The following is a 20890-nucleotide window of genomic DNA, read 5'->3' on the forward strand; positions in this document are numbered from 1 at the left end:
CCTAGGACTTCAGTATATTAGTGCACAGTAGCAATGCAGAACAGTGTCTCCACAAAGAATGCACATCAGCTAGGCAAGTGTTCAGAGAATTTTTGTAGTTTGCTGTCTGACTGTCGTGTATTTATTCCCTCCTGGTTTGTATGTACTAAAAGCTGGTAACCCAACTGGTGACTCTTTTAAATGTTGAATGTTTGTGCAGTATTTGAAATAACTGTGGCCTTATCATAGATGTCATAGGATTTATAGTCTTACATTGTGACCACTTGAAAAATTGGTCTGAAGATGAAGTCTAGTGTAGGAGTCTAATACAACATTTACTCATCTATGTCTGTGCCAGAAAAACAGAGAATCCTTACCCCACAACCAATCTCTCACTCGGTCTTGTAGAACACTAATGTAAATATATCTTTTATTTGCACAAAACAGATTTATAGGAAGAAGTCTGGGTCACATTCTTTCAAGGTAACAAAGCAGATGTAGGAGGAATGGTAGATACACTGAAGGGTAGGAATAGGATACAGAGGGACCTAGACAAATTAGAGGATTGGGCCAAAAGAAATCTGATGAGGTTCAACAAGGACAAGTGCAGAGTCCTGCACTTAGGATGGACGAATCCCATGCACTGCTACAGACTAGGGACCGAGTGGCTAGGCAGCAGTTCTGCAGAAAAGGACCTAGGGCTTGCAGTGGACGAGAAGCTGGATATGAGTCAACGGTGTGCCCTTGTTGCCAAGAAGGCTAACAGCATTTTGGGCTGCATAAGTAGGAGCATTGCCAGCAGATCGAGGGACGTGATCATTCCCCTCTATTCGACATTGGTGAGGCCTCATCTGGAGTACTGTGTCCAGTTTTGGGCCCCACACTACAAGAAGGATGTGGAAAAATTGGGAAGAGTCCAGCAGAGGGCAACAAAAATGATTAGGGGGCTGGAGCACATGACTTATGAGGAGAGGCTGAGGGAACTGAGATTATTTAGTCTGCAGAAGAGAATGAGGGGGATTTCATAGCTGCTTTCAACTACCTGAAAGGGGGTTCCAAAGAGGATGAATCTAGACTGTTCTCAGTGGTACCAGATGACAGAACAAGGAGTAATGGTCTCAAGTTGCAGTGGGGGAAGTTTAGGTTGGATATTAGGAAAAGCTTTTTCACTGGGAGGGTGGTGAAGCACTGGAATGGGTTCCCTAGGGAGGTGGTGGAATCTCCTTCCTTAGAGGTTTTTAAGGTCAGGCTTGACAAAGTCCTGGCTGGGATGCTTTAGTTGGGGATTGGTCCTGCTCTGAGCAGGGGGTTGGACTAGATGACCTCCTGAGGTCCCTTCCAACCCTGATATTCTATGATTCTATGATGATTCTATGTCCTACAACTCTCAAGAAAGTTTTGTATGAGTACTAGGTGTCCAGTGATAACTTGGCACGCAAGTTTCATTCCCCTCTATGAAATCTACTAAATTTTTTTTAAAAAATACAAACAGAAAAAATATATCTCTTGAGAGTAGCTTACAAGTCTTAGAGAGGCTTTTTTTCACTTTGAAGGCAAAATCTCTAGAAGTGAAGAATCAATTTCATTTTATGATTGGATTCGGAAATGGTGTTACCATAGTCACAGAAATAAAATGTATTGAGGTCTTGACCTAAAAAGCCATGTGCTAGTGTAAAAAGGTACCTGCATAAAGTAAATATGAAATTCATATTGGAGATTGGACAAATCAAATAGTATCCATTTCAGTTGTTTGATATAAAGAACAAGGCCATCTCTTTTCATTTGTCTTGGACAAACTAGCACAGAAGCAGCCTTAAAACGGATTGGTATAGAGTTTGGGAAAATTTTGATAAAGTACAAAATGTGTTAAATTTAAATATTAAGATGGTTCTGCACCCATAATATAGTACACGACTAATACATCCAACCTTGTAAAGAGCTACAGTAGAACCTCAGAGTTACGAACCCCAGAGTTACAAACTGATTGCTCAACCACACAACTCATTTGGAACTGGAAGTATGCAATCAGGCAGCAGCAGAGACAAAAAAGAAAAAACCCCAAATAAAGTACAGCACTATGTTATGTAAAGTACTAAAACAATAAAGGGAAAGATTAAAAAAAAAAAGATTTGACGAGGTAAGGAAACTGTTCCTGTGCTTGTTTCATTTAAATTAAGATGGTTCAAAGCAGCATTTTCTTCTGAATAGTAAAGTTTCAAAGCTGTAAACTTTTGAAAGAACAATCGTAAAGTTTTGTTCAGAGTTATGAACATTTCAGAATTATGAACAGGCTCCATTCCCGAGGTGTTCGTAACTCTGAGGTTCTACTGTACTTGATGTGTGTGTTACATAAACCTTTATTTTAGGAAATTTCCGCTTTAGGTCAAACAGCATTTTGATCAGTATAATCTCCTGTCCTAATGTGATGCTTTTCAGAACAAGTTAAAAGTGTTGGCTTCCAAAGGATCAGCAAGTGTAATCACAGAAGACATGCTAAAAGGCCAAGATTCGTTGATGACAGACACAGGACAGTCCATTCAACCTGAAGAAATATCTAATGCTGCTGGAGCGGAGCACATAGAGAAGGAAGATGATCTATCCACGAGTCTAGATGAACTAAATGTCACTTCATCACCTGAGGCCTCAGCTGTTCGTCTAAACCAAGACTATAATTTAGTGAATTCTTTGCTAAATCTCACAAAAAGCCCAGTGAGTCATTTTCAATTCTACTCAATGTGGTAAAATGAGTAAAGTGTTTTGGATGTTGCTGGAAGGGAGTCATTTACAATATATATATAAAATTTAATTCTTAAGAAATCAGGTAGCTTTTTTGGTAGATCATTTCTTGTGCAAATTTCCAGGTGAAAACAAAACAAAAAAATTCTAGAAAGTGAATTGACCGCAATCTGATATTCATTGGGATCAAAAAGTTTAAGGATGTTGTATGCTTCCAAAGCAAGTTGAGTGGGTTAATTATATCACAAAGGAATATGTAACATGGAAGAAAGGGCTAGTTTATATAGCATCAATTAAATCAAAGTAATAAACCAAACACACTTTTTGTAAAAGCTTCAGTAGACCTGATTCTGTCTGTGAACTTGATTTCTTGTCAAAACAACCACTATGGGTCTGATTCAAGTCCCGCTGAATTCAAAGGGATCATTTAGAATTAACTTCAAGGGGAACTGGATAAGTAAGGCCGTGTTTACTGTAATAGTGTCGAGAGCAGAAAACTTTACATACCCCATAGTTGTAAAGTGATGTTTTACATTTGATTAGGTCCAAGCCAGTGTATACTCCTTAGCACTGGTTATATAAACTTGAGTGTTATGCTTACCATGTCAATAACCCTTTTCAAAAGAAAGATTCTAAAACAAATTTAGTAGAAATAACTGTTCTAATTTCTGAACACGGAACTTCAAGAAATCCATTCAGTCCCTTTTTGATTCTGTTTTGAAGAGCCTTTGGTTTCTGGTGTTTGATTTCAAGTGAACATCATTCCTGATTTATTTAACTCTTCCATGTCTATTTGACAGGATGGTCGAGTAGCAGTAAAAGCATGTGAAGGCCTCATGCTCTTAGTAAGTTTGCCAGAGCCAGCAGCAGCCAAGTGCTTGACTCAGAGCACTTGCTTATGTGAATTGCTGACGGACAGGCTCACCACACTCTACAAAGCCCTGCCTCCATCCGTGGATCCATTAGATATTGAATCGGTTGAGGCAATTAACTGGGGGTAAGAATATTGTTTCTCTTTTTAATATTTTAGATAACTTTGTACCACATACTGAAACTAAATTTCTGCCATTAGCTAAGACCTCTAGAACAGATAAGGCACCATGCAAGCAGTTTCATTAACAGAATCCAGATACAATATAGTAGTACTCTTAAGACCTGAGACATACATTGCACTGATTATTGAGTTATGGGCAGATTCAACTGCCAGTTATAAAGAATATAAACCACAGTCAATGATTTGAGAGCAGCTCTCCCATTGAATTAGATTAGAGATCTGTCTGTGGTATAACTGCAGAATCAGGCCTTGGATTATTTTCCTGTTTGAATGTCAAGGACATAGGAAATTAGTATACAGACTTTTTGGTGTGTACAGTGAGCACACGGATCCAAGAGAAGCAGGAAGTATCTGTTTGATGAAGGACTGTTGTAACATTTTGATAGTAAAAGTCAAGAGGGCAAATACAATTATTGTATAACTCATCAACATGGGGCAAAAGATAGTAAGCCTGTTGTCCTAACTACTTGTATGTTAGACTCTAAAAATACCTTTTACTTTGGAATTCACTTCCCTGCACCCTGCCCCACCGTACTCTGTCTTGGTCCCAGTACTTGATCATGGTCTGTAAGTTTCTACACAGGGATGATATATCTGATTTGAAAAAGTTCTTTAGCAGCCAAAGGTGATATAAGATCCAGTGGCTGGAAATAGAAGTAACTAAAAATCAAATTGAAAATAAGATGCGATTTTTTAATAGGGTAGTCCACTCTTAGAACAGCGTACCGAGCGATGTGGTGAATCCATCATCCCTTGGAGACTTCAGATTGAGAGTGACTGTTTTTCAAAAAGATATGCTCTAGTTCAGCCCCAAACTATGGAGTGGGCTTGGTAGTGTTCACTTATGTAGTAGGGAAGAATAATCCCTCTACTCAGGAATGACTAGGTCAATTTCTATGGCCTCTGTTACGTGGCAGGTGAGATTAGGTGACCCTTCTGATTTAAAAACCTGTTAAAACATTCTAGGTCCATCCATGCAGAATTCTTCTGCTGGCCATACCGAGTATACTTTAGCTTGCCATTGAAATCAATAGACTGGTAATGGTAGCACTGCAGGATTTGTGGAAGACCAGCAGGAAAACTATTAATATTCCTTCTTTTCTCTCTAAATGCACTCCTGCTCCCATTAAAGCAGATGGAGAATGTTGCCATTGAATTCAGTGGGAGTAGTATTGGGACCAGTGTTCTTTAAAGGTATCTAAACTAAATATATATATTTTCTCTTCTGTCCTCCAGTTTGGATTCATATAGCCACAAAGAAGATGCATCTGCTTTTCCAGGGAAAAGAGCCTTGATTTCATTTCTCTCCTGGTTTGACTACTGTGATCAACTCATTAAAGAAGCACAAAAGGTTTGAAATGTTTGCTGGCATAAATATGAGTAATCCAAAACTAGTTTGGCAAATATATTGTTCCACATCTCTTGAGTTTGTAAGGATAACATTTTGTGGCCTGTGTTTTAGACTACTGCTGTTGCTATGGCAAGATCTGTACGGGAACGATTTTTTGTTGGTGTCATGGAACCCCAGCTGATGCAAACGTGAGTGGTCTCTTCGCATGTGGAACAGCGGGATAGAAAACAAGTCAAGTTGATATTTTCAGTTGGAATCCAGTAGCTTTCTAACATTAAACTTCTTGTTCAGTTCAGAGATTGGGATCCTTACATCAACTGCACTGTTGCATCGTATTGTCCGTCAAGTCACTTCAGATGTGTTGCTGCAAGAAATGGTTGGCTTTATACTTGGAGGACACAGAGAGCCAGAAACCCTGACAGACATCAACAGACATCCATTGCGACACAGGTTAATCGAGCACTGTGATCATATTTCTGATGAGGTGAGAAATCGTCATGTCAGTGTGTCTAAAATGCTGTTCTGCTGTGAAAAGTGACTGCAAAAATGGCATTGTGAGGTCCCATGTTTATTGTGTGTCAGGCACTTCTAGCTGAGTTTTACAGGTAAAAAGATGGTGGGTGGGAGGATTCTAATTGCCAGCCCTACAGAACTTCCCTTGGGAGGTGAAACTCGGTGTTGTCTCTGACTAGCACATCAGATTCTCTGAACCATATTCTGCCATCATTTGTACCTGTGTATGTCCATTTGGGGTTGCTTGTATACGTGTTACTGAGGATAGATTCTGGCCCTGCATGGGGAGTTGAGTTTATAGTTCTACTGATGATGCATCATCGCCTCTCTCCCTTAGTTGTGCTGGTCCTGGAATGCGGTCAGATAAAAAGGAGTAAAAATGTATTCTTGTCACTAAAGTCAGCAGATAGGACCGAGACTATACACAGTGCAGATGTGCTGACTAAGAAGGTGCTGTCGTTCTTTTTACGCCCTGATCCTTAAGCTGTTCCATGCAGAGCCATTTTGAAATCACTTGACTGCAGCAAGGCTCCCTCTTGGAACAGCTTGATGAGTCAGCCTTTTCAGAATAGTGCCACACATCACAAATGCTTGTGTTTGTTAAAGTCCTGGCTTTGTGCTTTCTGTTTTACACCACCCCTTATGCTTAGAGCAGCCTCTCAATTTAAATACTCCAAGCCCCTGCCCTCTGCTTCAGAAAGTCCTCCCAAACCTGCCTGAGCTAAGAATCTGTGCCTTTGTATGTCTATTTCACCTACCTACTTAAATGCAGCAGCCAATGCTTACAAACCAGGGCACCAAAAGTTAGGTGCTTAAATTTGTATTTAGGCATCTAAATGAATGAACTGAATATCAGACATACTGAACACCACTCAGATCCTACTCAAGTCAGTGGGAGGTACAGGTGCACAGTATTGCTGAAAATCAGGCCACTTTTATTTAGGTGTCTAACTTCAGGCATGCTGGTTTGAAATTTTCAGCCTATAATTCCAGCCATAAAATCCCCATGGCACTCTCTGTCAGTTCTGTATTGTATCCACTAGTGTTTTTAGGCCTTGATCCTATATTTGGGTCTACACAGGTGCAGGGGCCTGCCCATGTTGGTCTGGTTGTAGAATTAAAGCCTTAGATTGTAAGTTCTTTGGGAAGGGTTACTGTTAGTTTGACACAGTTCTCCCCTTTTACAGGGCTGTGTCTATCTGATGCTTTATAAAAGATAAAGGTTGTCATGGATAAATGTGTATATTCTTTCTGACTCTTGTGTGGTCTCTTCATCTACATTAATAGATCACCCATTATGATGATGATCCAGTCTTGATTGGGATATTTGGCTGTAATATTAAAGACTAATATGAACAATCTCCCATCATGCATTAACACAGCTACTCTTAGTAAGCTAAGAACAGTGGTTTAAGGAAACATTGCTTACATTTATTTGAATCCTTTATTTTTTTTTTATGTTGCAGATCAGCATAATGACTTTAAGAATGTTTGAGCATCTTTTACAAAAACCTAATGAGCACATTCTTTACAACTTGGTTCTAAGAAATTTAGAAGAAAGAAACTACACAGAATATAAACCACCCTGTCAGGAAGATAAAGATGTGGTAGAGAATGGACAGATAGCAGGAGCAGTGTAAGTGTTTCTATTGTATAGATGAGGGACTTCACGATGGCTGGGTACACCTTTCACTTTTTATTTAAAATAAATAAATAAAAAAAAGCTTTAAGACCAGTTTTTCTTTCTTTATCTGGTTGAAATAAAATTGAACTCGGATGACGTTTCGTTTTCATCATTTGCCCTCTGTGTTAACAGCATTGTAAAGATTAGTTGTTGCACAGTTTACTCCATGAACAGCTTATGTATGTGATTAGAACAGTGATAGATGAACAGCAAAAGTGTCTTTCTTACATAATAACAAGCACAGGTTCTGATTTAGCTATTTGCATAGGCTTAACTTTAAGCACATAGTCAATTCCATTGACTTCAGTGGGGTTGCTAACATACTTAAGGTTAGTCATATGCTTAAGTATCTTGCTGAATCAGGGCCACAGTATCTTTAAACTTCATAGTGTTTCATGTGTAATCCTTACAAACACCCTTTTGTGCTTGGTATATAAGCATTAGCCTCTTTTTACAGGTGGGACGAGGGGAGGAAATCGGGTCAAAGAGATTAAGACCCAGATCCTCAAAGATATTTAGGCTCCTAACTTCCATTGAAATCAATGGAAATTAGAACTAAATACCTTTTGAGGATCTGGGACTAAGTGATTTGTTATGCAGAGGTATTCAGTGTCAGAGTCAGAACCAGAAGTTCCTGGCTCCAACTCATACCACTAGACTATGCCTCTCTCTCTTTTTTTAAGTTAGTCATCAATTTATAAATGTTGATATTGCATAATAATAATTCAGTGAAGTGGTATGTAAATTGTGATAGTCTATAATATGTGCTGGCTGGTCAGAGAAGAAAAATAGAGAATGTGCCTTTGATTCAGAAGGCTTCCTGCCTTCCATAACATTCTGTGAATTATCTTGTGTCTCTGTCTAATGTAAACTTACAGAGACCTGGAAGAAGATCCGTTGTTTGCTGATCTTTCTCCGGATAACACATTGTCGAATCAAGAGTGGCTAAGTGCTTCTCCTCCCATCAGCCCAGAACATCCAAAAAACGATGGGAAGACTGAAGTTCATAAAATTGTAAATAGGTGAGTTGAAAAAATAATTTTAAAAAGCTGTTTTGTGTGTGTAATTTAAATCAGGGATGTAGTTAGCATAGTGCTGATGTTCTGTGTAACTTGGAAGAATGATGCACCAGAAATAAACTATTTCATTCAGTAGGCTATTCCGTAACGGTTAGTGTTTATAGAAAGAAAAGAAAATAGTTCAACATCAACCAAAAGAGAACAGAAAATCTTTCCAGCCTGAGGTCCATCCTAGGTCTTTGGTCTCTGGAGAGAGTTCAGAGAAGAGCTGCAAGAATGATTAAAGGATTAGAAATCATGCCTTATAGTGATAGATTTAAGGATCTCTATCTATGTCGCTTAACAAAGAAAAGGTTACGGGGTGACTTGACTTTATTTAATAATTGGCTCTTCAGCCTAGTAAACAAAGGAATAACAAGATCCGATGGCTGGAAGTTGAAGCTAAACAAATTCAGACTGGAAATAAGATGTAAATGTATTACAATAAGGATTATTAACCATTGCAATAATTTACCGAGGTTGGTGGTGGATTCTTCGTGACTGCCAATTTTTAAATAAAAATTGCAATTTTAAAAAGATATGCAGTAGTTTAAAAGAAATTACTTTGGGGAAGATCTACGGCCTGTGTTATACAGGAGGCCAAACTAGATTATCACAATGGTCCCTTCTGGCCTTGGAATCTATGAATCTGGATGTAAAGCTATCCCTTCTCATTGATATTCATTCTGTTTGGCTTCATAGAATCATAGAATATTAGGGTTGGACTCAGGAGGTCATCTAGTCCAATCCCCTGCTCAAAGCGGGACCAATCCCCAACTAAATCATCTCTCAAGCAGCCTCTCTGACAGGGCTTGACCATAGTCCTTCCCTGAGGGAAGGGGAGGGAGAAGCTGAGCTATAGTTAACCCATTGCTCACTGGGGACTGTGTCACACCTCTGTCCCCTGTAACATTTGGCTGTGCACACTGGACAGCAATGTGTCCAAGAGGACAGACTCTCTGATCTAAACTATTTAGTGACTAATTTTTTCAGACATTAAGATGAAAATTGGAGTTAGATGGTATTTGGTCAGTTAATACATGTTAGCGAGGCAGCACTGGTATTTTGGTGCTGACCTACCTACGTACCCAAAAATAATCAGTCATGTGAGAGGCAAGAAACAGACTGAGGCCAGTGGATATGGAATTGAATACTTGCTTTTTCCCCCCATATACTGTTGCATCCAGCTTATGGTGGACAGGGTTTGGAGCACAGACAAAAAACAATCTGCTAAACTGCCCATTTTTATTTCCATCAGTGGAATGGAAATTTTCGAGGTATTTGCAGTGCTTTGATGGAAGAGTGAACTTTTTTTTCATACATAATAAGGTCCACATGGCAGATTTCAGACTCCGGTATTCCTCTCTCCCTCGGTGTACAGAACTCCCATTGGTGGCAGTGGTAGTTCCATGCATGTAGGGAAAGCTGAACATTGGATACAAGATCTGTAAGCCACATTTTCCTCTAACTGTCCAGAAACTGGGTAGTGAGAGCCACCATTTCCTGTTTGTGCTACATTCATGATAATTCTGTGACCACCAAGGTAGTAGTTTTTGTATAACAATAAATGTCAGCAACAGGAACACGTTATTACAAATAATCATGTAAATTCTTAACTCTTCTTTCATCACAGCAAACTGACAAACTAATGATTTATTAACTAAAAAATATTAGCAATAACTTTTCATATGAAATCTCTTCTTTTATTTGATTCATTTGCCAATAGACTTTCCATCTAACTCTGCTTTGAGACGGATGTAGTCTGATCTTTAGCAAATGCTTGGAATTGGTTATGATTCTCCCCTTCACTTTTGCCTCCCTGCTTTCAGAAGTCACTAGCCCTCTATTGGCTTCTTCACATTCAGTGCGAGATATGCAAACTCTTATGCACCCAATTCATTAGCACAGACAGTAGTTACATTGATAGACATGCTTCAGTACGTTTCATTGCCCTTCTTCCTCTCACAATGTTACGGGTAACCCCCTCTGTCAACTGGAAGAGATGGGTCATTATTGTATCTACCTCTAATGTATTGATAATGACGAAATACTGTCCTGCCATTGTAGGACTAGATTTATTTATTAATGTATTTTTGTTCCTTTTTAGCTTTCTCTGTCTAGTACCTGAAGAAGCCAAATCATCATACCATGTAGAGGGCACAGGTTATGATACCTATCTCAGAGATGCCCACAGACAAGTATGTCACACAACTATAGTCTTTTTCTTTCTAGTTTCTTCTTTTTTCCCCCTTCATTAGCCCATGCTCTGGGTTTTAAATTGCTTGTGAGAATTTACAAATTATTTGGGGACATGTACAGTTCTACTAAAAAATATCTGAAGATAATTTAGTAATGGGAAAGGTGAAAATTCAATTGCCTTGGACTAATCAGGAATTTACCTTCAGAGATTTTTAATTGAGTTCTGAATCCCCCTTACACAGCTCTAATGGGAATTATAGATGACTTTAAATGTATGAATATTCCTGTAACAAACCTGCACTACAGAGTCGTTCATAAATTGCCTTTGCATTTATCTGCATTCTTCTCCAGTAGAGAACTGCCTGGAAAGATCTTTGATAGAACTTAGTGGATGTTAAAATGCTGCAGAAGAGTTAAACAAGCCAGTGCTTTAAAATAACGGTTCAGTGAGAGTAATGTGCAGCCTAAGGCATGCAGGTTTGACGTTGAGAATATTGTTGGAAAGGGAAAGCTTTAATGTTGCATATTTTGAAATAACAAACATAGATTTTATTTCTAAAAACATGATCTAAAGTCTCCTTGGTCAGAGGACAATCAGTATTCGTTTGCAGCCTTCCTCATGAAGTCCTGTGACTCTCCTGTAATGGAACAAAATTGGGCATATAGGGTAAATGGGGAGGGTGGGGGTAGAGTAACTGGAACAAAAATACATGCGGTGGTACTCTAAGGATTTCCTACTCTCTGAATTTTGATAAGCGCACATTCAAATAGAAAGCCTTGCTTTCTATGCTTCCTTTATGGTTTTAGCCACAGCATTTCCTGAAAAGAGGAAAATGTGAAGGAAAAAATAGCAGGAACAGTTGCCTAAAATTCTTATAATGTTCTAATTTTGGATGCAGGAAAGGGCATAATGTCTTCTCTTATTTCTTTCTTGCCTTGGGGAAAGGAGGATTCTGGGAGCCATTTGAAAGTAGGATTGGTTTCTGCCTCATATTCTCAATGATATGCATGGTCTCAAATTATTCCACCTACAAAAACATAACCCTCCATATTGGTGCAGTTACACACAAACAGCTGCTCTGTCTCCTTGCATCTGTGCTTGGAAGACCAGTGGAAGATGCACAAGTACCTATGCTGTGTGCACTGAAGAAGAATTCCTGGGTCTGATTCTTCCCTCCCTGGTACCAGTTTAACTCCATTGACTTCGGTGGAGTTACTGATGGTTTAGGTTAGGCGAATCACACCCAGTGTGGGTAAGTTACTGTGACTGCCCAATTTGTGACTCAAGCAAGTGGCTAGTTTAGGTCTCCATTCTCCCCTCTGTGTGCCTGTGTAAGTCCCCCATAATGTTGCACACATCAAGAGGAAAATAAAGTGCCTGAATGAAGGCTGATAATTTTTGTCATGGATGTTTTCAAAATGGGAATATTCTGAGAATCGGAGTTCTCAGGTAGCTGCCATTCATACTCTCAAGTAATGTAGATTATTAAAAGGAAATGGTTTCCACAGAAGTTTGTAGCTTCTTGCTTTTTTCCCTCTTCAATTCTTTGAGTACGTATTGCTGACTCTTTCTTCCTAGTTCCGGGATTATTGTGCAATCTGCTTACGATGGGAATGGCCGGGGTCTCCCAAATCTTTGGAAAAGTGCAATTTAGAAGCATCGTTTTTTGAAGGACATTTCTTGAAAATTCTGTTTGACAGAATGGGCAGGATTCTCGATCAGGTAACAAAACACATTGTATGACTTGTTTCTGATGCTTTCATCCCTGATAAATGACTGATCTCCATTACTGTGCAACGTTCCCACCAAAATCCGTGTAGCTTGACTGCGCTAACTAGTAGCTGTAAAGTTGTTGGTTTTTACTAATATTGGCAATCTTGTCAACATGCTGAGGGAGCATTATCTATCTTATCCTTGCTTTAGGGCTCTCTAGATGACTAAATACTGAAGTGATTGGCACTTTATCAATAGCAAGTGTAGATTACGACATTCTCACTTACACTGAACACCATAATTATCTGTGTTAACTGCCTGTTTGTGTTCTAACTGGTTTCATGAATGATGCCCTACATTGAATGTCGTTTAAAGCTACAGATGATTCGTAGAGTAGAAATGTCACTACAGTATAAGGAGGGCAACATGATACATAGGATCTCCTGTTGTCAAATTAACAAAAGCACAAGTCCTTTTTGCATGTTTGTCCTTCCAGGAGGAGGTGGGGTGTTATGAAGGAGTAAAGGATGGGAGAAGAACTTTTTAACTACCTATAATATTCCTTTTTGTTTTATAACTACCGTATATACTTGTTCATAAGCCAAATTTTTTTTTGAGTAAAAAAGGGAAGCACCAGAGAAAGGGGTTGGCTTATGAACGGGTATAGAGAGGGAGAGGTGGGACACAGCCCCTCCCCGCAACAGAGGGAGCAAGGAGATGCAGCACAGCTAGTAGAGCCAGAAGGGAAGAGGCGGGGCCAGAGTCTCTCCGCTTCTGGCCACGCTGCTCTCCCCCCAGCCTCCGAAGCAGCTGCAGCTCCGGGGCTGGCAAGCTGCAGCTGTGCCGCTCGGCCCTGCCCCCCAGAGCAGGCTGTGGCCGTGCCACCCGGCCCGCCGGAGCAGGCTGCCACCGTGCCGCCCGGCCCAGCCCGCTGGAACATGCTACGGCTGTGCCACCCGGTCTGGCCCGCCGGAGCAGGCTGCAGCCGCGCTGCCCAGCCTGCCGGAGCAGGCTGCAGCCGCGCTGCCCAGCCTGCCGGAGCAGCTCCAGCCAGGCCAGAGACATCCTCCCCTGGCCCTCCCCAGATAAGGTGGGAAGGGATGGGATGGGGAGAGTGTGGGGGTCCCGGACGAGGGGTGGGATCATGTGGGGGGTAGTCACAGGGGTTACTCCTCTGACTCCCAGCGCCTCCCCCCCCCCCCAAATTTCCTCACCAGTTGCTGTCCCGGACCATCAGGGTAAGCAGCTGGCGCGCCGGGACACTTTGTTTACTTAGGTTTACCTCCGTGCCTGCAGACGCTCAAGGTAAACAAACCATCTCCGCCCACCAGTGGCTTATCCTGGTGGCCCGGGAGCCAAAGTTTGCTGACCCCTGAATTATAGGGTCGGCTTATGAACGGGTTATAAAAAATTTCTATTTTTACTTATCCATCTTGGGGGGTCGACTTATAAACGAACCGGCTTATGATCGAGTATATACGGTACATGGTCTTTGTGAGTATCAGTCTCATTTGTTCTATTTTGATTTTTCCAGCATTTATACATGGCTATACAGGTAGCCTGTAAATTCTTCAGTACATAGAGTATTTTACAGTCTAGATCTCCTATATTTTAATAAACTTTACTGTATAATATTGTTCTCAAAGCACGGTGCAGCAAATTAAAAGCCAAACTGTATTACTATATCATCCGCAGTGTTTCCCCCAGGCTTTTTCAGGGTTGCAATAATTATTCTCCTCATACCAATGGTGCAAGGAAATTTCTAGAGGGTACTTTTTCCAAGCCCCCAACAGATCACTTTAAAAATCGGTCTCTCCACCATTTCGCTATGTACCAATGTTAAAAATGTAGTTATCAGGGGTGAACAAATTGGCTGTGTATTTGACTGCCTCTTCTTGCTGAAAAAACATGAGTCTAATACATGAGGTCCAGATTAGTATAGTGGAATTTACGGAATATAATTCTGGATAGAAGAGAAATCCTTTTTGGTTAACCCTATTTCACTTTTTCTATCTTAACACCCTTCCTCCACTACCAATCGCTCTTCCCCCTCTCCCCCTTATATTCATCTCCTCTCCTTTCTGCCTTTTTCTCTCTTCTTTGTGGCTGCATCTTCACTAGAAAAAACAAGTTGTGTTGATCACTTGATATGCAGTAGCATATCACTGGCAATAACTAATTTGAGGTAAAATCCTGGTCAAAACTAGGCCATTTATAGTTTGCACACAAGTTAGTGGGTCGATTCATGTAAAAACTATAAGCGGTCTTGTCTTCACTAGGATTTTATCACGAGTTAGTTAACTCCAGTTAGCTGCCTCAAGTTAGGAACACACCTTTGTTTCCTAGTTAAGACAAGGCCTGAAATCTAAATTATTCCCTCAGTAGTGCTATGTGGGATGCTTTACAGGAGGTGTTGCTGTAGATGCAATTAAACTATTTACAGGCGAAGCATATGATATTAGAGAGGCAAGGTGGGTGAGGTAATATCACAGATAATAATCTTGTAAGCATGTGATACTAGTCAGTTTCCCTCTGCAGCTAGCTCCAAGCGTAAAACTAGATGCTGCTGGTACCAGATCTCCTGTGAGAGTGTACCACTTTTGGTCAGGGGCAGAAGTAGACAGATCAGGGATCATGGCAGAAGGGCAACAGTGCACAGCAGATCTGCCATGGGAGTGCTTTGAGAAAAATGCGATGTGATGATAATTTGTAAAACCCAGGAGATTGAAAAATAACGCTGAAACCCTTTCATCGCTACACCACTCTATCTAGGGGTTGTGTCATTTTCAGTTCTGTCTGCTCTATCCAGGCACAGCATGCCGAGGACATGTTTTTCGCCTTAACATTGGTTTTCCTTGTTTTGGTTTTTTTATAGCTCAGGTTAGATGCTTAATGCATTACTTAATACTGAATGTTTTCCATGTTAAATAGGATTGTTATGAATCTCAAAGCAAGTAAACCTGTGTACATACATATCATGAGCTATTGAACTTTAATATTCCAGTCCTTTGACCTAGCTCACTGTAATTTGGGGGCTATGAGAAAATTTTACATTTTGAAGGAAACAGGGAAATGTTCCTCTAGCATGTGGATTTTGTATCTGTCCAACCTCTTTTATCTGGATTAAGTTAAAGAATATTGTGTGCACTCCCAGGGTCTTGCTTCTAGTAAATATGTATTCTGTGCATTATTAACTAAAGCAATACTGGTTTTAAATAACAGATCTGAGTGTCATCTGCTTTTTGGAAAAGCTAATCTTATACATATGAAAATCTTGTCTCAGTGATGAGACATAAATTGTAGCGAATAAAGGGACCAGAATATACCCCTAAGGGATATCAGAGGAACAGATACCTACTATTAAAACAAAAATAGCATCTGTTATTGAAGCACAATGTCAATTTGATATAGTACCTGTCAGCATGGCACAATTTCTGAGTTAGTCAGGCAAGATGTCACAGTCTGTGGTGTTAAAAACAATACTTGACTCCAAAAGAATTAAAACAAACTGCCTCAGTCCGCCAGCAAGAGTGAATTGCTAAAGCTATTTCCTACCCAAAAGCCCACACTTAAAGCCAAATTGAAACTTGCCCTGGGGATAATTCATAGTGAAGTGCTAATGTAACCCAGAAAAATAAAATGTTGGTTCTATCAAGTTAGATGAAAGTGACAGATTTGATATGGTGTATGGTTATTTAAAGGTCCACATCAAATGACAAGTTTAGCAAAACATTCAGTTCTGCTTACAGATTGTGTTAGTCTTTCTTTAGGCTTTGTTATCATAATAAATTAATTAATCCATAGCTTTTATATAGCACTCTTCATGAGTCGATATCAAATTGCTTTACAAAGGAGGTAAATATTGTTGCAGTTTCAGGAGTAACTGCACCTGAATACCCCCTCCATGGTCCATTCCAATAGTGCCCTGGCAGGTCTCAGAACTCCAGCCGTCACCTGTCTCAGAACTCCAGCCATCACCTGTCTCTGGGCAGGGACCATGGTCCCATTCCCGTCTCACCCTGGTTTTTCAGGCTGCACAGTCCCTGCCTTATACTCTGATATCCCCAGCAAGTGGTTCTGCCTAATGGCCAGCACCTATGCATTGCTTTCTCTCCAAGGGCAATGAACAGTGTACCACACAGCTCTTTCTCAGCGGAGTGCATTTATTTTTAAGATACAAGCAATAAAAGTCCCTGCATGCTTACTAAAAGTTTACCAGCGGTCACCCTCCATTCCAGCAATGGGCTCTGGGAAGTGTCAGTCTCTCCAACCCTTCAGCAAGCGCTGGGATCCCCCAAGGTCCTGTGAGTTTGTTGAACAAAAAGGAAGACCACAAGTCAGTTCAAGATCATCATTTTCTATCAAAAGCCCTTTCGTTGTTTCCTAGTCTCTTAGAGTATTTCCAAGTTGCAGCTGGGACCGAGCCTCGCAGCCCAGGTAGACAGACTCGCACTAGCAAGGCTTGAGCTTGCACACTAAAAATAGCAATGTGGACATGGCACCTTGGGTAGCAGCTCAGGCTCTCAAGCCCACCTGACCCCCTAGACTTGCGAGTCCGAGCTCCAACTCAGACTGCCATGTCCACACTGCTGTTTTTAGTGAACTAGCTCAGACCCTGCTTGCACAAGTTTGCGTGGGTGTTCACTCCCAGATGCAGTGTAGACACACCTTGGAAAACCCAGCATGAACCAGTATATGCAAACTACCCCAAGGGGTGCTGCTTTTTTGAAGTCAACAGTCCCAAGGGTAATTACCCCTTACTGGTTTTAGTTCCTGGAAGAGCTGTGGTAACTCTTCCCCAAGGAGTAGAACACAGTCGTATGTAAACCATCTATAAATTTAATACAGTGGTCCCCAAAGATACCGCATGGCATTGCAATATGTCACAAGTGTCATGATCTTCATTAACAGATGAGGCAGTTGTGGGACAGAGAGGTGAAGTGACTTGCCCAAGGTTCCCCAAGCAGGCCAGTGGCAGAGCCAGTAGTAGAACAGAATCCAGATCTCGTCAGTCCCAGTCCAGTGGGTCTGTCCACAGGACCACTCTGCAGCCCCTTGTTAGTAATATACAGTATGCTTGCATGAAGCTAGGCTCTTTGTTTCTTAAAAGCTTATCTGGGCCTGTGTTTTCTTCCCTTCCTGCAGTTAGAAAGCTGTTTGCTGTAGAAATGGGTTGGATTGAGGGGCTTCTGGCAGGTATATCATAGAAACAGTTCTCCGGTAGGCCCATTTGTTCCTGACGCACTTAAAATTTCATTTAAAATATTACATTTGTAGCTCTTGTGGTTGTGAAAAAAACCGTTTAGGCTCTTACTTGATGCAGCTGTCTTACTGAGTCTGCTGACAAGGAGACAGAAACAATAGCTCTGTGAGCAGAAACTACAGCCCTTAGAGTTTCAGCTAGTTCAAAACTCAGCCGTCTGTCTCTGTCTGAGCAGCCCAGCCTGCTGAGAGCACATCACTCCTGTGCTTCACTGTCTCCTCATTGAATACTGGGTTATATTCAAGGTTTCAGTCCTCTTTTCTTCAGAGCCCTCCATGGGATTCATTGGCTCAGATGACCAAGGACTTCCCACAGCAGCTCCATTCCTCTGCAGCAGTGGAACTGTCAACCTCAAGAGGGAGAGGCGGGCACTGGAAACTTGTGAGCTGGGCTCACACTGTGGAATTTGCTTCTTCAAGAAATCAGGGTGAACACAGAGCATGAACATTTGTGCCTTCAGAATGACATGTAAATCACACTTGGACTTGCCTGTCCCACAAGAACACCACCTCCAGAGTATAATCATGCTAATACCTAGCTCTTACACAGCGTCTCCTAAAGCTGTTTACAAAGGAAGGCAAGTACCAACCAGTACAGATGGAGGCTGATAGACCAATATAATTCCTACTGGCTAGGGTTGGAGAGAGAACAGAGAAATTTGTATAGTTATTTCAACTAATCTGTAAGGTACTTCAATCCCCCTTTGAATGGCATGTGATAAAAACATTGAAAAGAGGTGTTAACTGCTCCCTCACACTTCAGTGGGGTATTATCTCTGAAGTATAATGATGACATTTAAAATGTCAGTATTAAGTATTCCACTGCCAATCATTTTAGAAAGATCATCCAACTGTTTTGAGATTTTGTGCTGAGTTAGAATATCACCTCTCTCCCAGTGGGATTCCTGTGTGGAGATAATCACTAGCTGAGGAATAAGCACCAGGAACAAATAAAAGCTGTGATGAAGATCAGGCTTCATGGAAATGGATTCGCTTTGTGGGCTGAGGGAATCCTCTTAAAGCTGCCCATTGATTACATCCTTTTCCCTGAAAATCTTTCTTATCAAGGAAGGCTGGAGCTTCCTTCAGTACTTGACAGTGCTGCCTTTTGTATTTGGTTAGGGTTTGTTTGGGGTAAAAAGGTCACTAGAAAGCAGCACAAAATACTTCCTCCACGTGGGACTGGTCATGGAGGTTTCCTAGCCCCACATCCAAACCTTCTACTCCACCTTGCAGTACTTGGTGCTGTCACTAGATGGCCTGGCTACCTGTGGGTGTTCTTCCTACTACAGAATCAAAGTGAAGGAAGATAAATACAGTACAAGCCGTAAACGTGGTTTTGTATTTCACATTTTCCTGTCCCTGTCTTTCTAATGTGTGTGTCAATGTAGTTAGTAATCATTGTGGAAAAGTCAACAGCACTTTAATCTTATTCTAGAGAGATTCTATGCTATTTCTTTAATAGATACTTTAACAGCTATTCACAAAGAATGGGGCATAAACTGTGTTCTCACCTGGGGATCCTGAAAGTCTCAACCTGATTTAACCCAAGGCTGAGCTTGAATTACAAAGATTTTGGGCACTGATCCGGCATTGAAATCAACAGCGCTCCATGCAGGTGCAGCAATCCTCCAAATAATATTAATCATAAGACCTAGCTCTTTTATAGCACTTTTCACCAAGAGATCTTGCAGCAGTTTACAAAGTAGGCCAAGTATCATTATCAACATTTTACAGATGGAGGCTGAGGTAGAAAAATAATTCCCATTGCACGCTTATTATTATTTATCATTTGCATTGCATATAAAATCATCTCTCCCTTAAATCAGAAACGGGGCCATAGGTATGATAGCTGACTTGTGATTTCAACAGATGACAGTGATTTTAAAGAGTTTATCTAAAATTCAGGCTGAAAGATGCCCACTAGAATGCAGAATGCTGATAATGGCGTGTATTTGTTGGAGGATGCTGTCTAAGATGCACATCTATATGTTAAACAAGTTTTAGAGAGAATTCTGAGACTTCAAACCATATGTGTGGTTTTAAAAAAAAACAACAACCCAAAAACACCACCTTCCAGAGAAGAGTATTTAAATCCACGAACACTGAATGGTATCCAGATATTTAAATTATATATTGTGATGGTGCAAGGCCAGATGGCTATAGTAAAGTAGTGGGAGACAGATATATTAGCCACAGGCTAAACAAATCCCTGATACCAAGATAAGCAAATGGCAGCTACTCCAGGTCAATTAAGACATCTGGGGCCAATTAAGATCTTTCCAGAAGGCAGGGAGGACAGCTAGGTTGATTGGGACACCTGAAGCCGATCAGGGGCTGGCTGAAACTAGTTAAAAGCCTCCCAGTTAGTCGGGGGTGGGTGGGGTGTCAGGAGCTGTAGGAGGAGGCCACGCTGTTGGAGAGACTGAGCAGTGTAAACCATATCAGGTACAAGGAAGGAGGCCCTGAGGTAGGGGTGAAGCTGCTGTGGGGAAGTGGCCTAGGGAATTGTATGTGTTCTGTTTCTAAAAAGTCAGCTACCATAGCTGATACTATTAGGGTCCCTGGGTAGAGGGCAGACCCGGGCTCCCCCCCTTCCCCCCTCCACCCACCCAATTAATCACAGAGACTGGGAGATAACAGAGACTGTACAAGGGAGGATAGCTTCTCACCTCCCTTGCTGGCTGATGATGAAAATGGCTCAGTAGGCTGTGACCCTTGCCTCTAGAGCGAGAGAAGGGCTACATAGAGGGTCACACTGAGCCTCTGAGGCTAGCGAAATCCGCCAGGAAACGCGGGACCCACGGAGACAAGATCAGAGCTTTGTCACAATATGTAGGCACGCGCGCACACACTCTGAAACAGAATCTAAATCTGTTACTAAAGATGTAAATTAACCCAAAATATTAGAGATCAATTCTGCAAGGTGCTAAGTGCCCATACCTGCCATTGGCTTCAGTGGAAGCTGAGGGTGCTCAATACTTCCACAAGGTTGGCTCCTAAAAGTGAGCTAGGAAAAGCCTCCTAATTCACCACTAAACAGTCCTGCCTTGTATTAAGCTACAACCACACACCACCATTAATTTTGCTGTAACAGAACTCCTCTTTGCACCTCTAGGTTCCTTCTTCCTGTTTTTCATACAGTCGTATTCATTTTGATGGAACAAATGGGTCCAGAGAGTCAAAGGTGTTAATCTGATCTGAAACTGTCCAACATTAAACGACGTTCAACAAGATTTGGTATACAGAGACCTCAGCCTGCTTAGAACCATGGAAAACACTCCATTAAACATCCTTTTAACCTTTTATTAATGATGCAGCAAAGAAAAAAAAATGCAGT

General features: G+C 41.1%; 1 protein-coding gene across 1 annotated transcript in view; it reads left to right on the top strand.

The window, feature by feature from the left end:
- Positions 1-20890, top strand: part of FAM160B1 (family with sequence similarity 160 member B1) — a 49096-nt gene that overhangs the window by 19405 nt on the left and 8801 nt on the right. Inside the window, exons 4-12 of the mRNA XM_024203816.3 lie at positions 2416-2688; positions 3516-3712; positions 5006-5120; positions 5232-5308; positions 5412-5604; positions 7100-7269; positions 8196-8339; positions 10483-10573; positions 12154-12297. Of these exons, the coding sequence (XP_024059584.2) occupies positions 2416-2688; positions 3516-3712; positions 5006-5120; positions 5232-5308; positions 5412-5604; positions 7100-7269; positions 8196-8339; positions 10483-10573; positions 12154-12297 (1404 nt within the window). The remainder of the gene's footprint in view (positions 1-2415; positions 2689-3515; positions 3713-5005; positions 5121-5231; positions 5309-5411; positions 5605-7099; positions 7270-8195; positions 8340-10482; positions 10574-12153; positions 12298-20890) is intronic.

Source organism: Terrapene carolina, unplaced genomic scaffold (genome assembly GCF_002925995.2).
Source record: "Terrapene carolina triunguis isolate 2854851 unplaced genomic scaffold, T_m_triunguis-2.0 Scaffold95, whole genome shotgun sequence".
Taxonomy (NCBI): domain Eukaryota; kingdom Metazoa; phylum Chordata; order Testudines; family Emydidae; genus Terrapene; species Terrapene triunguis.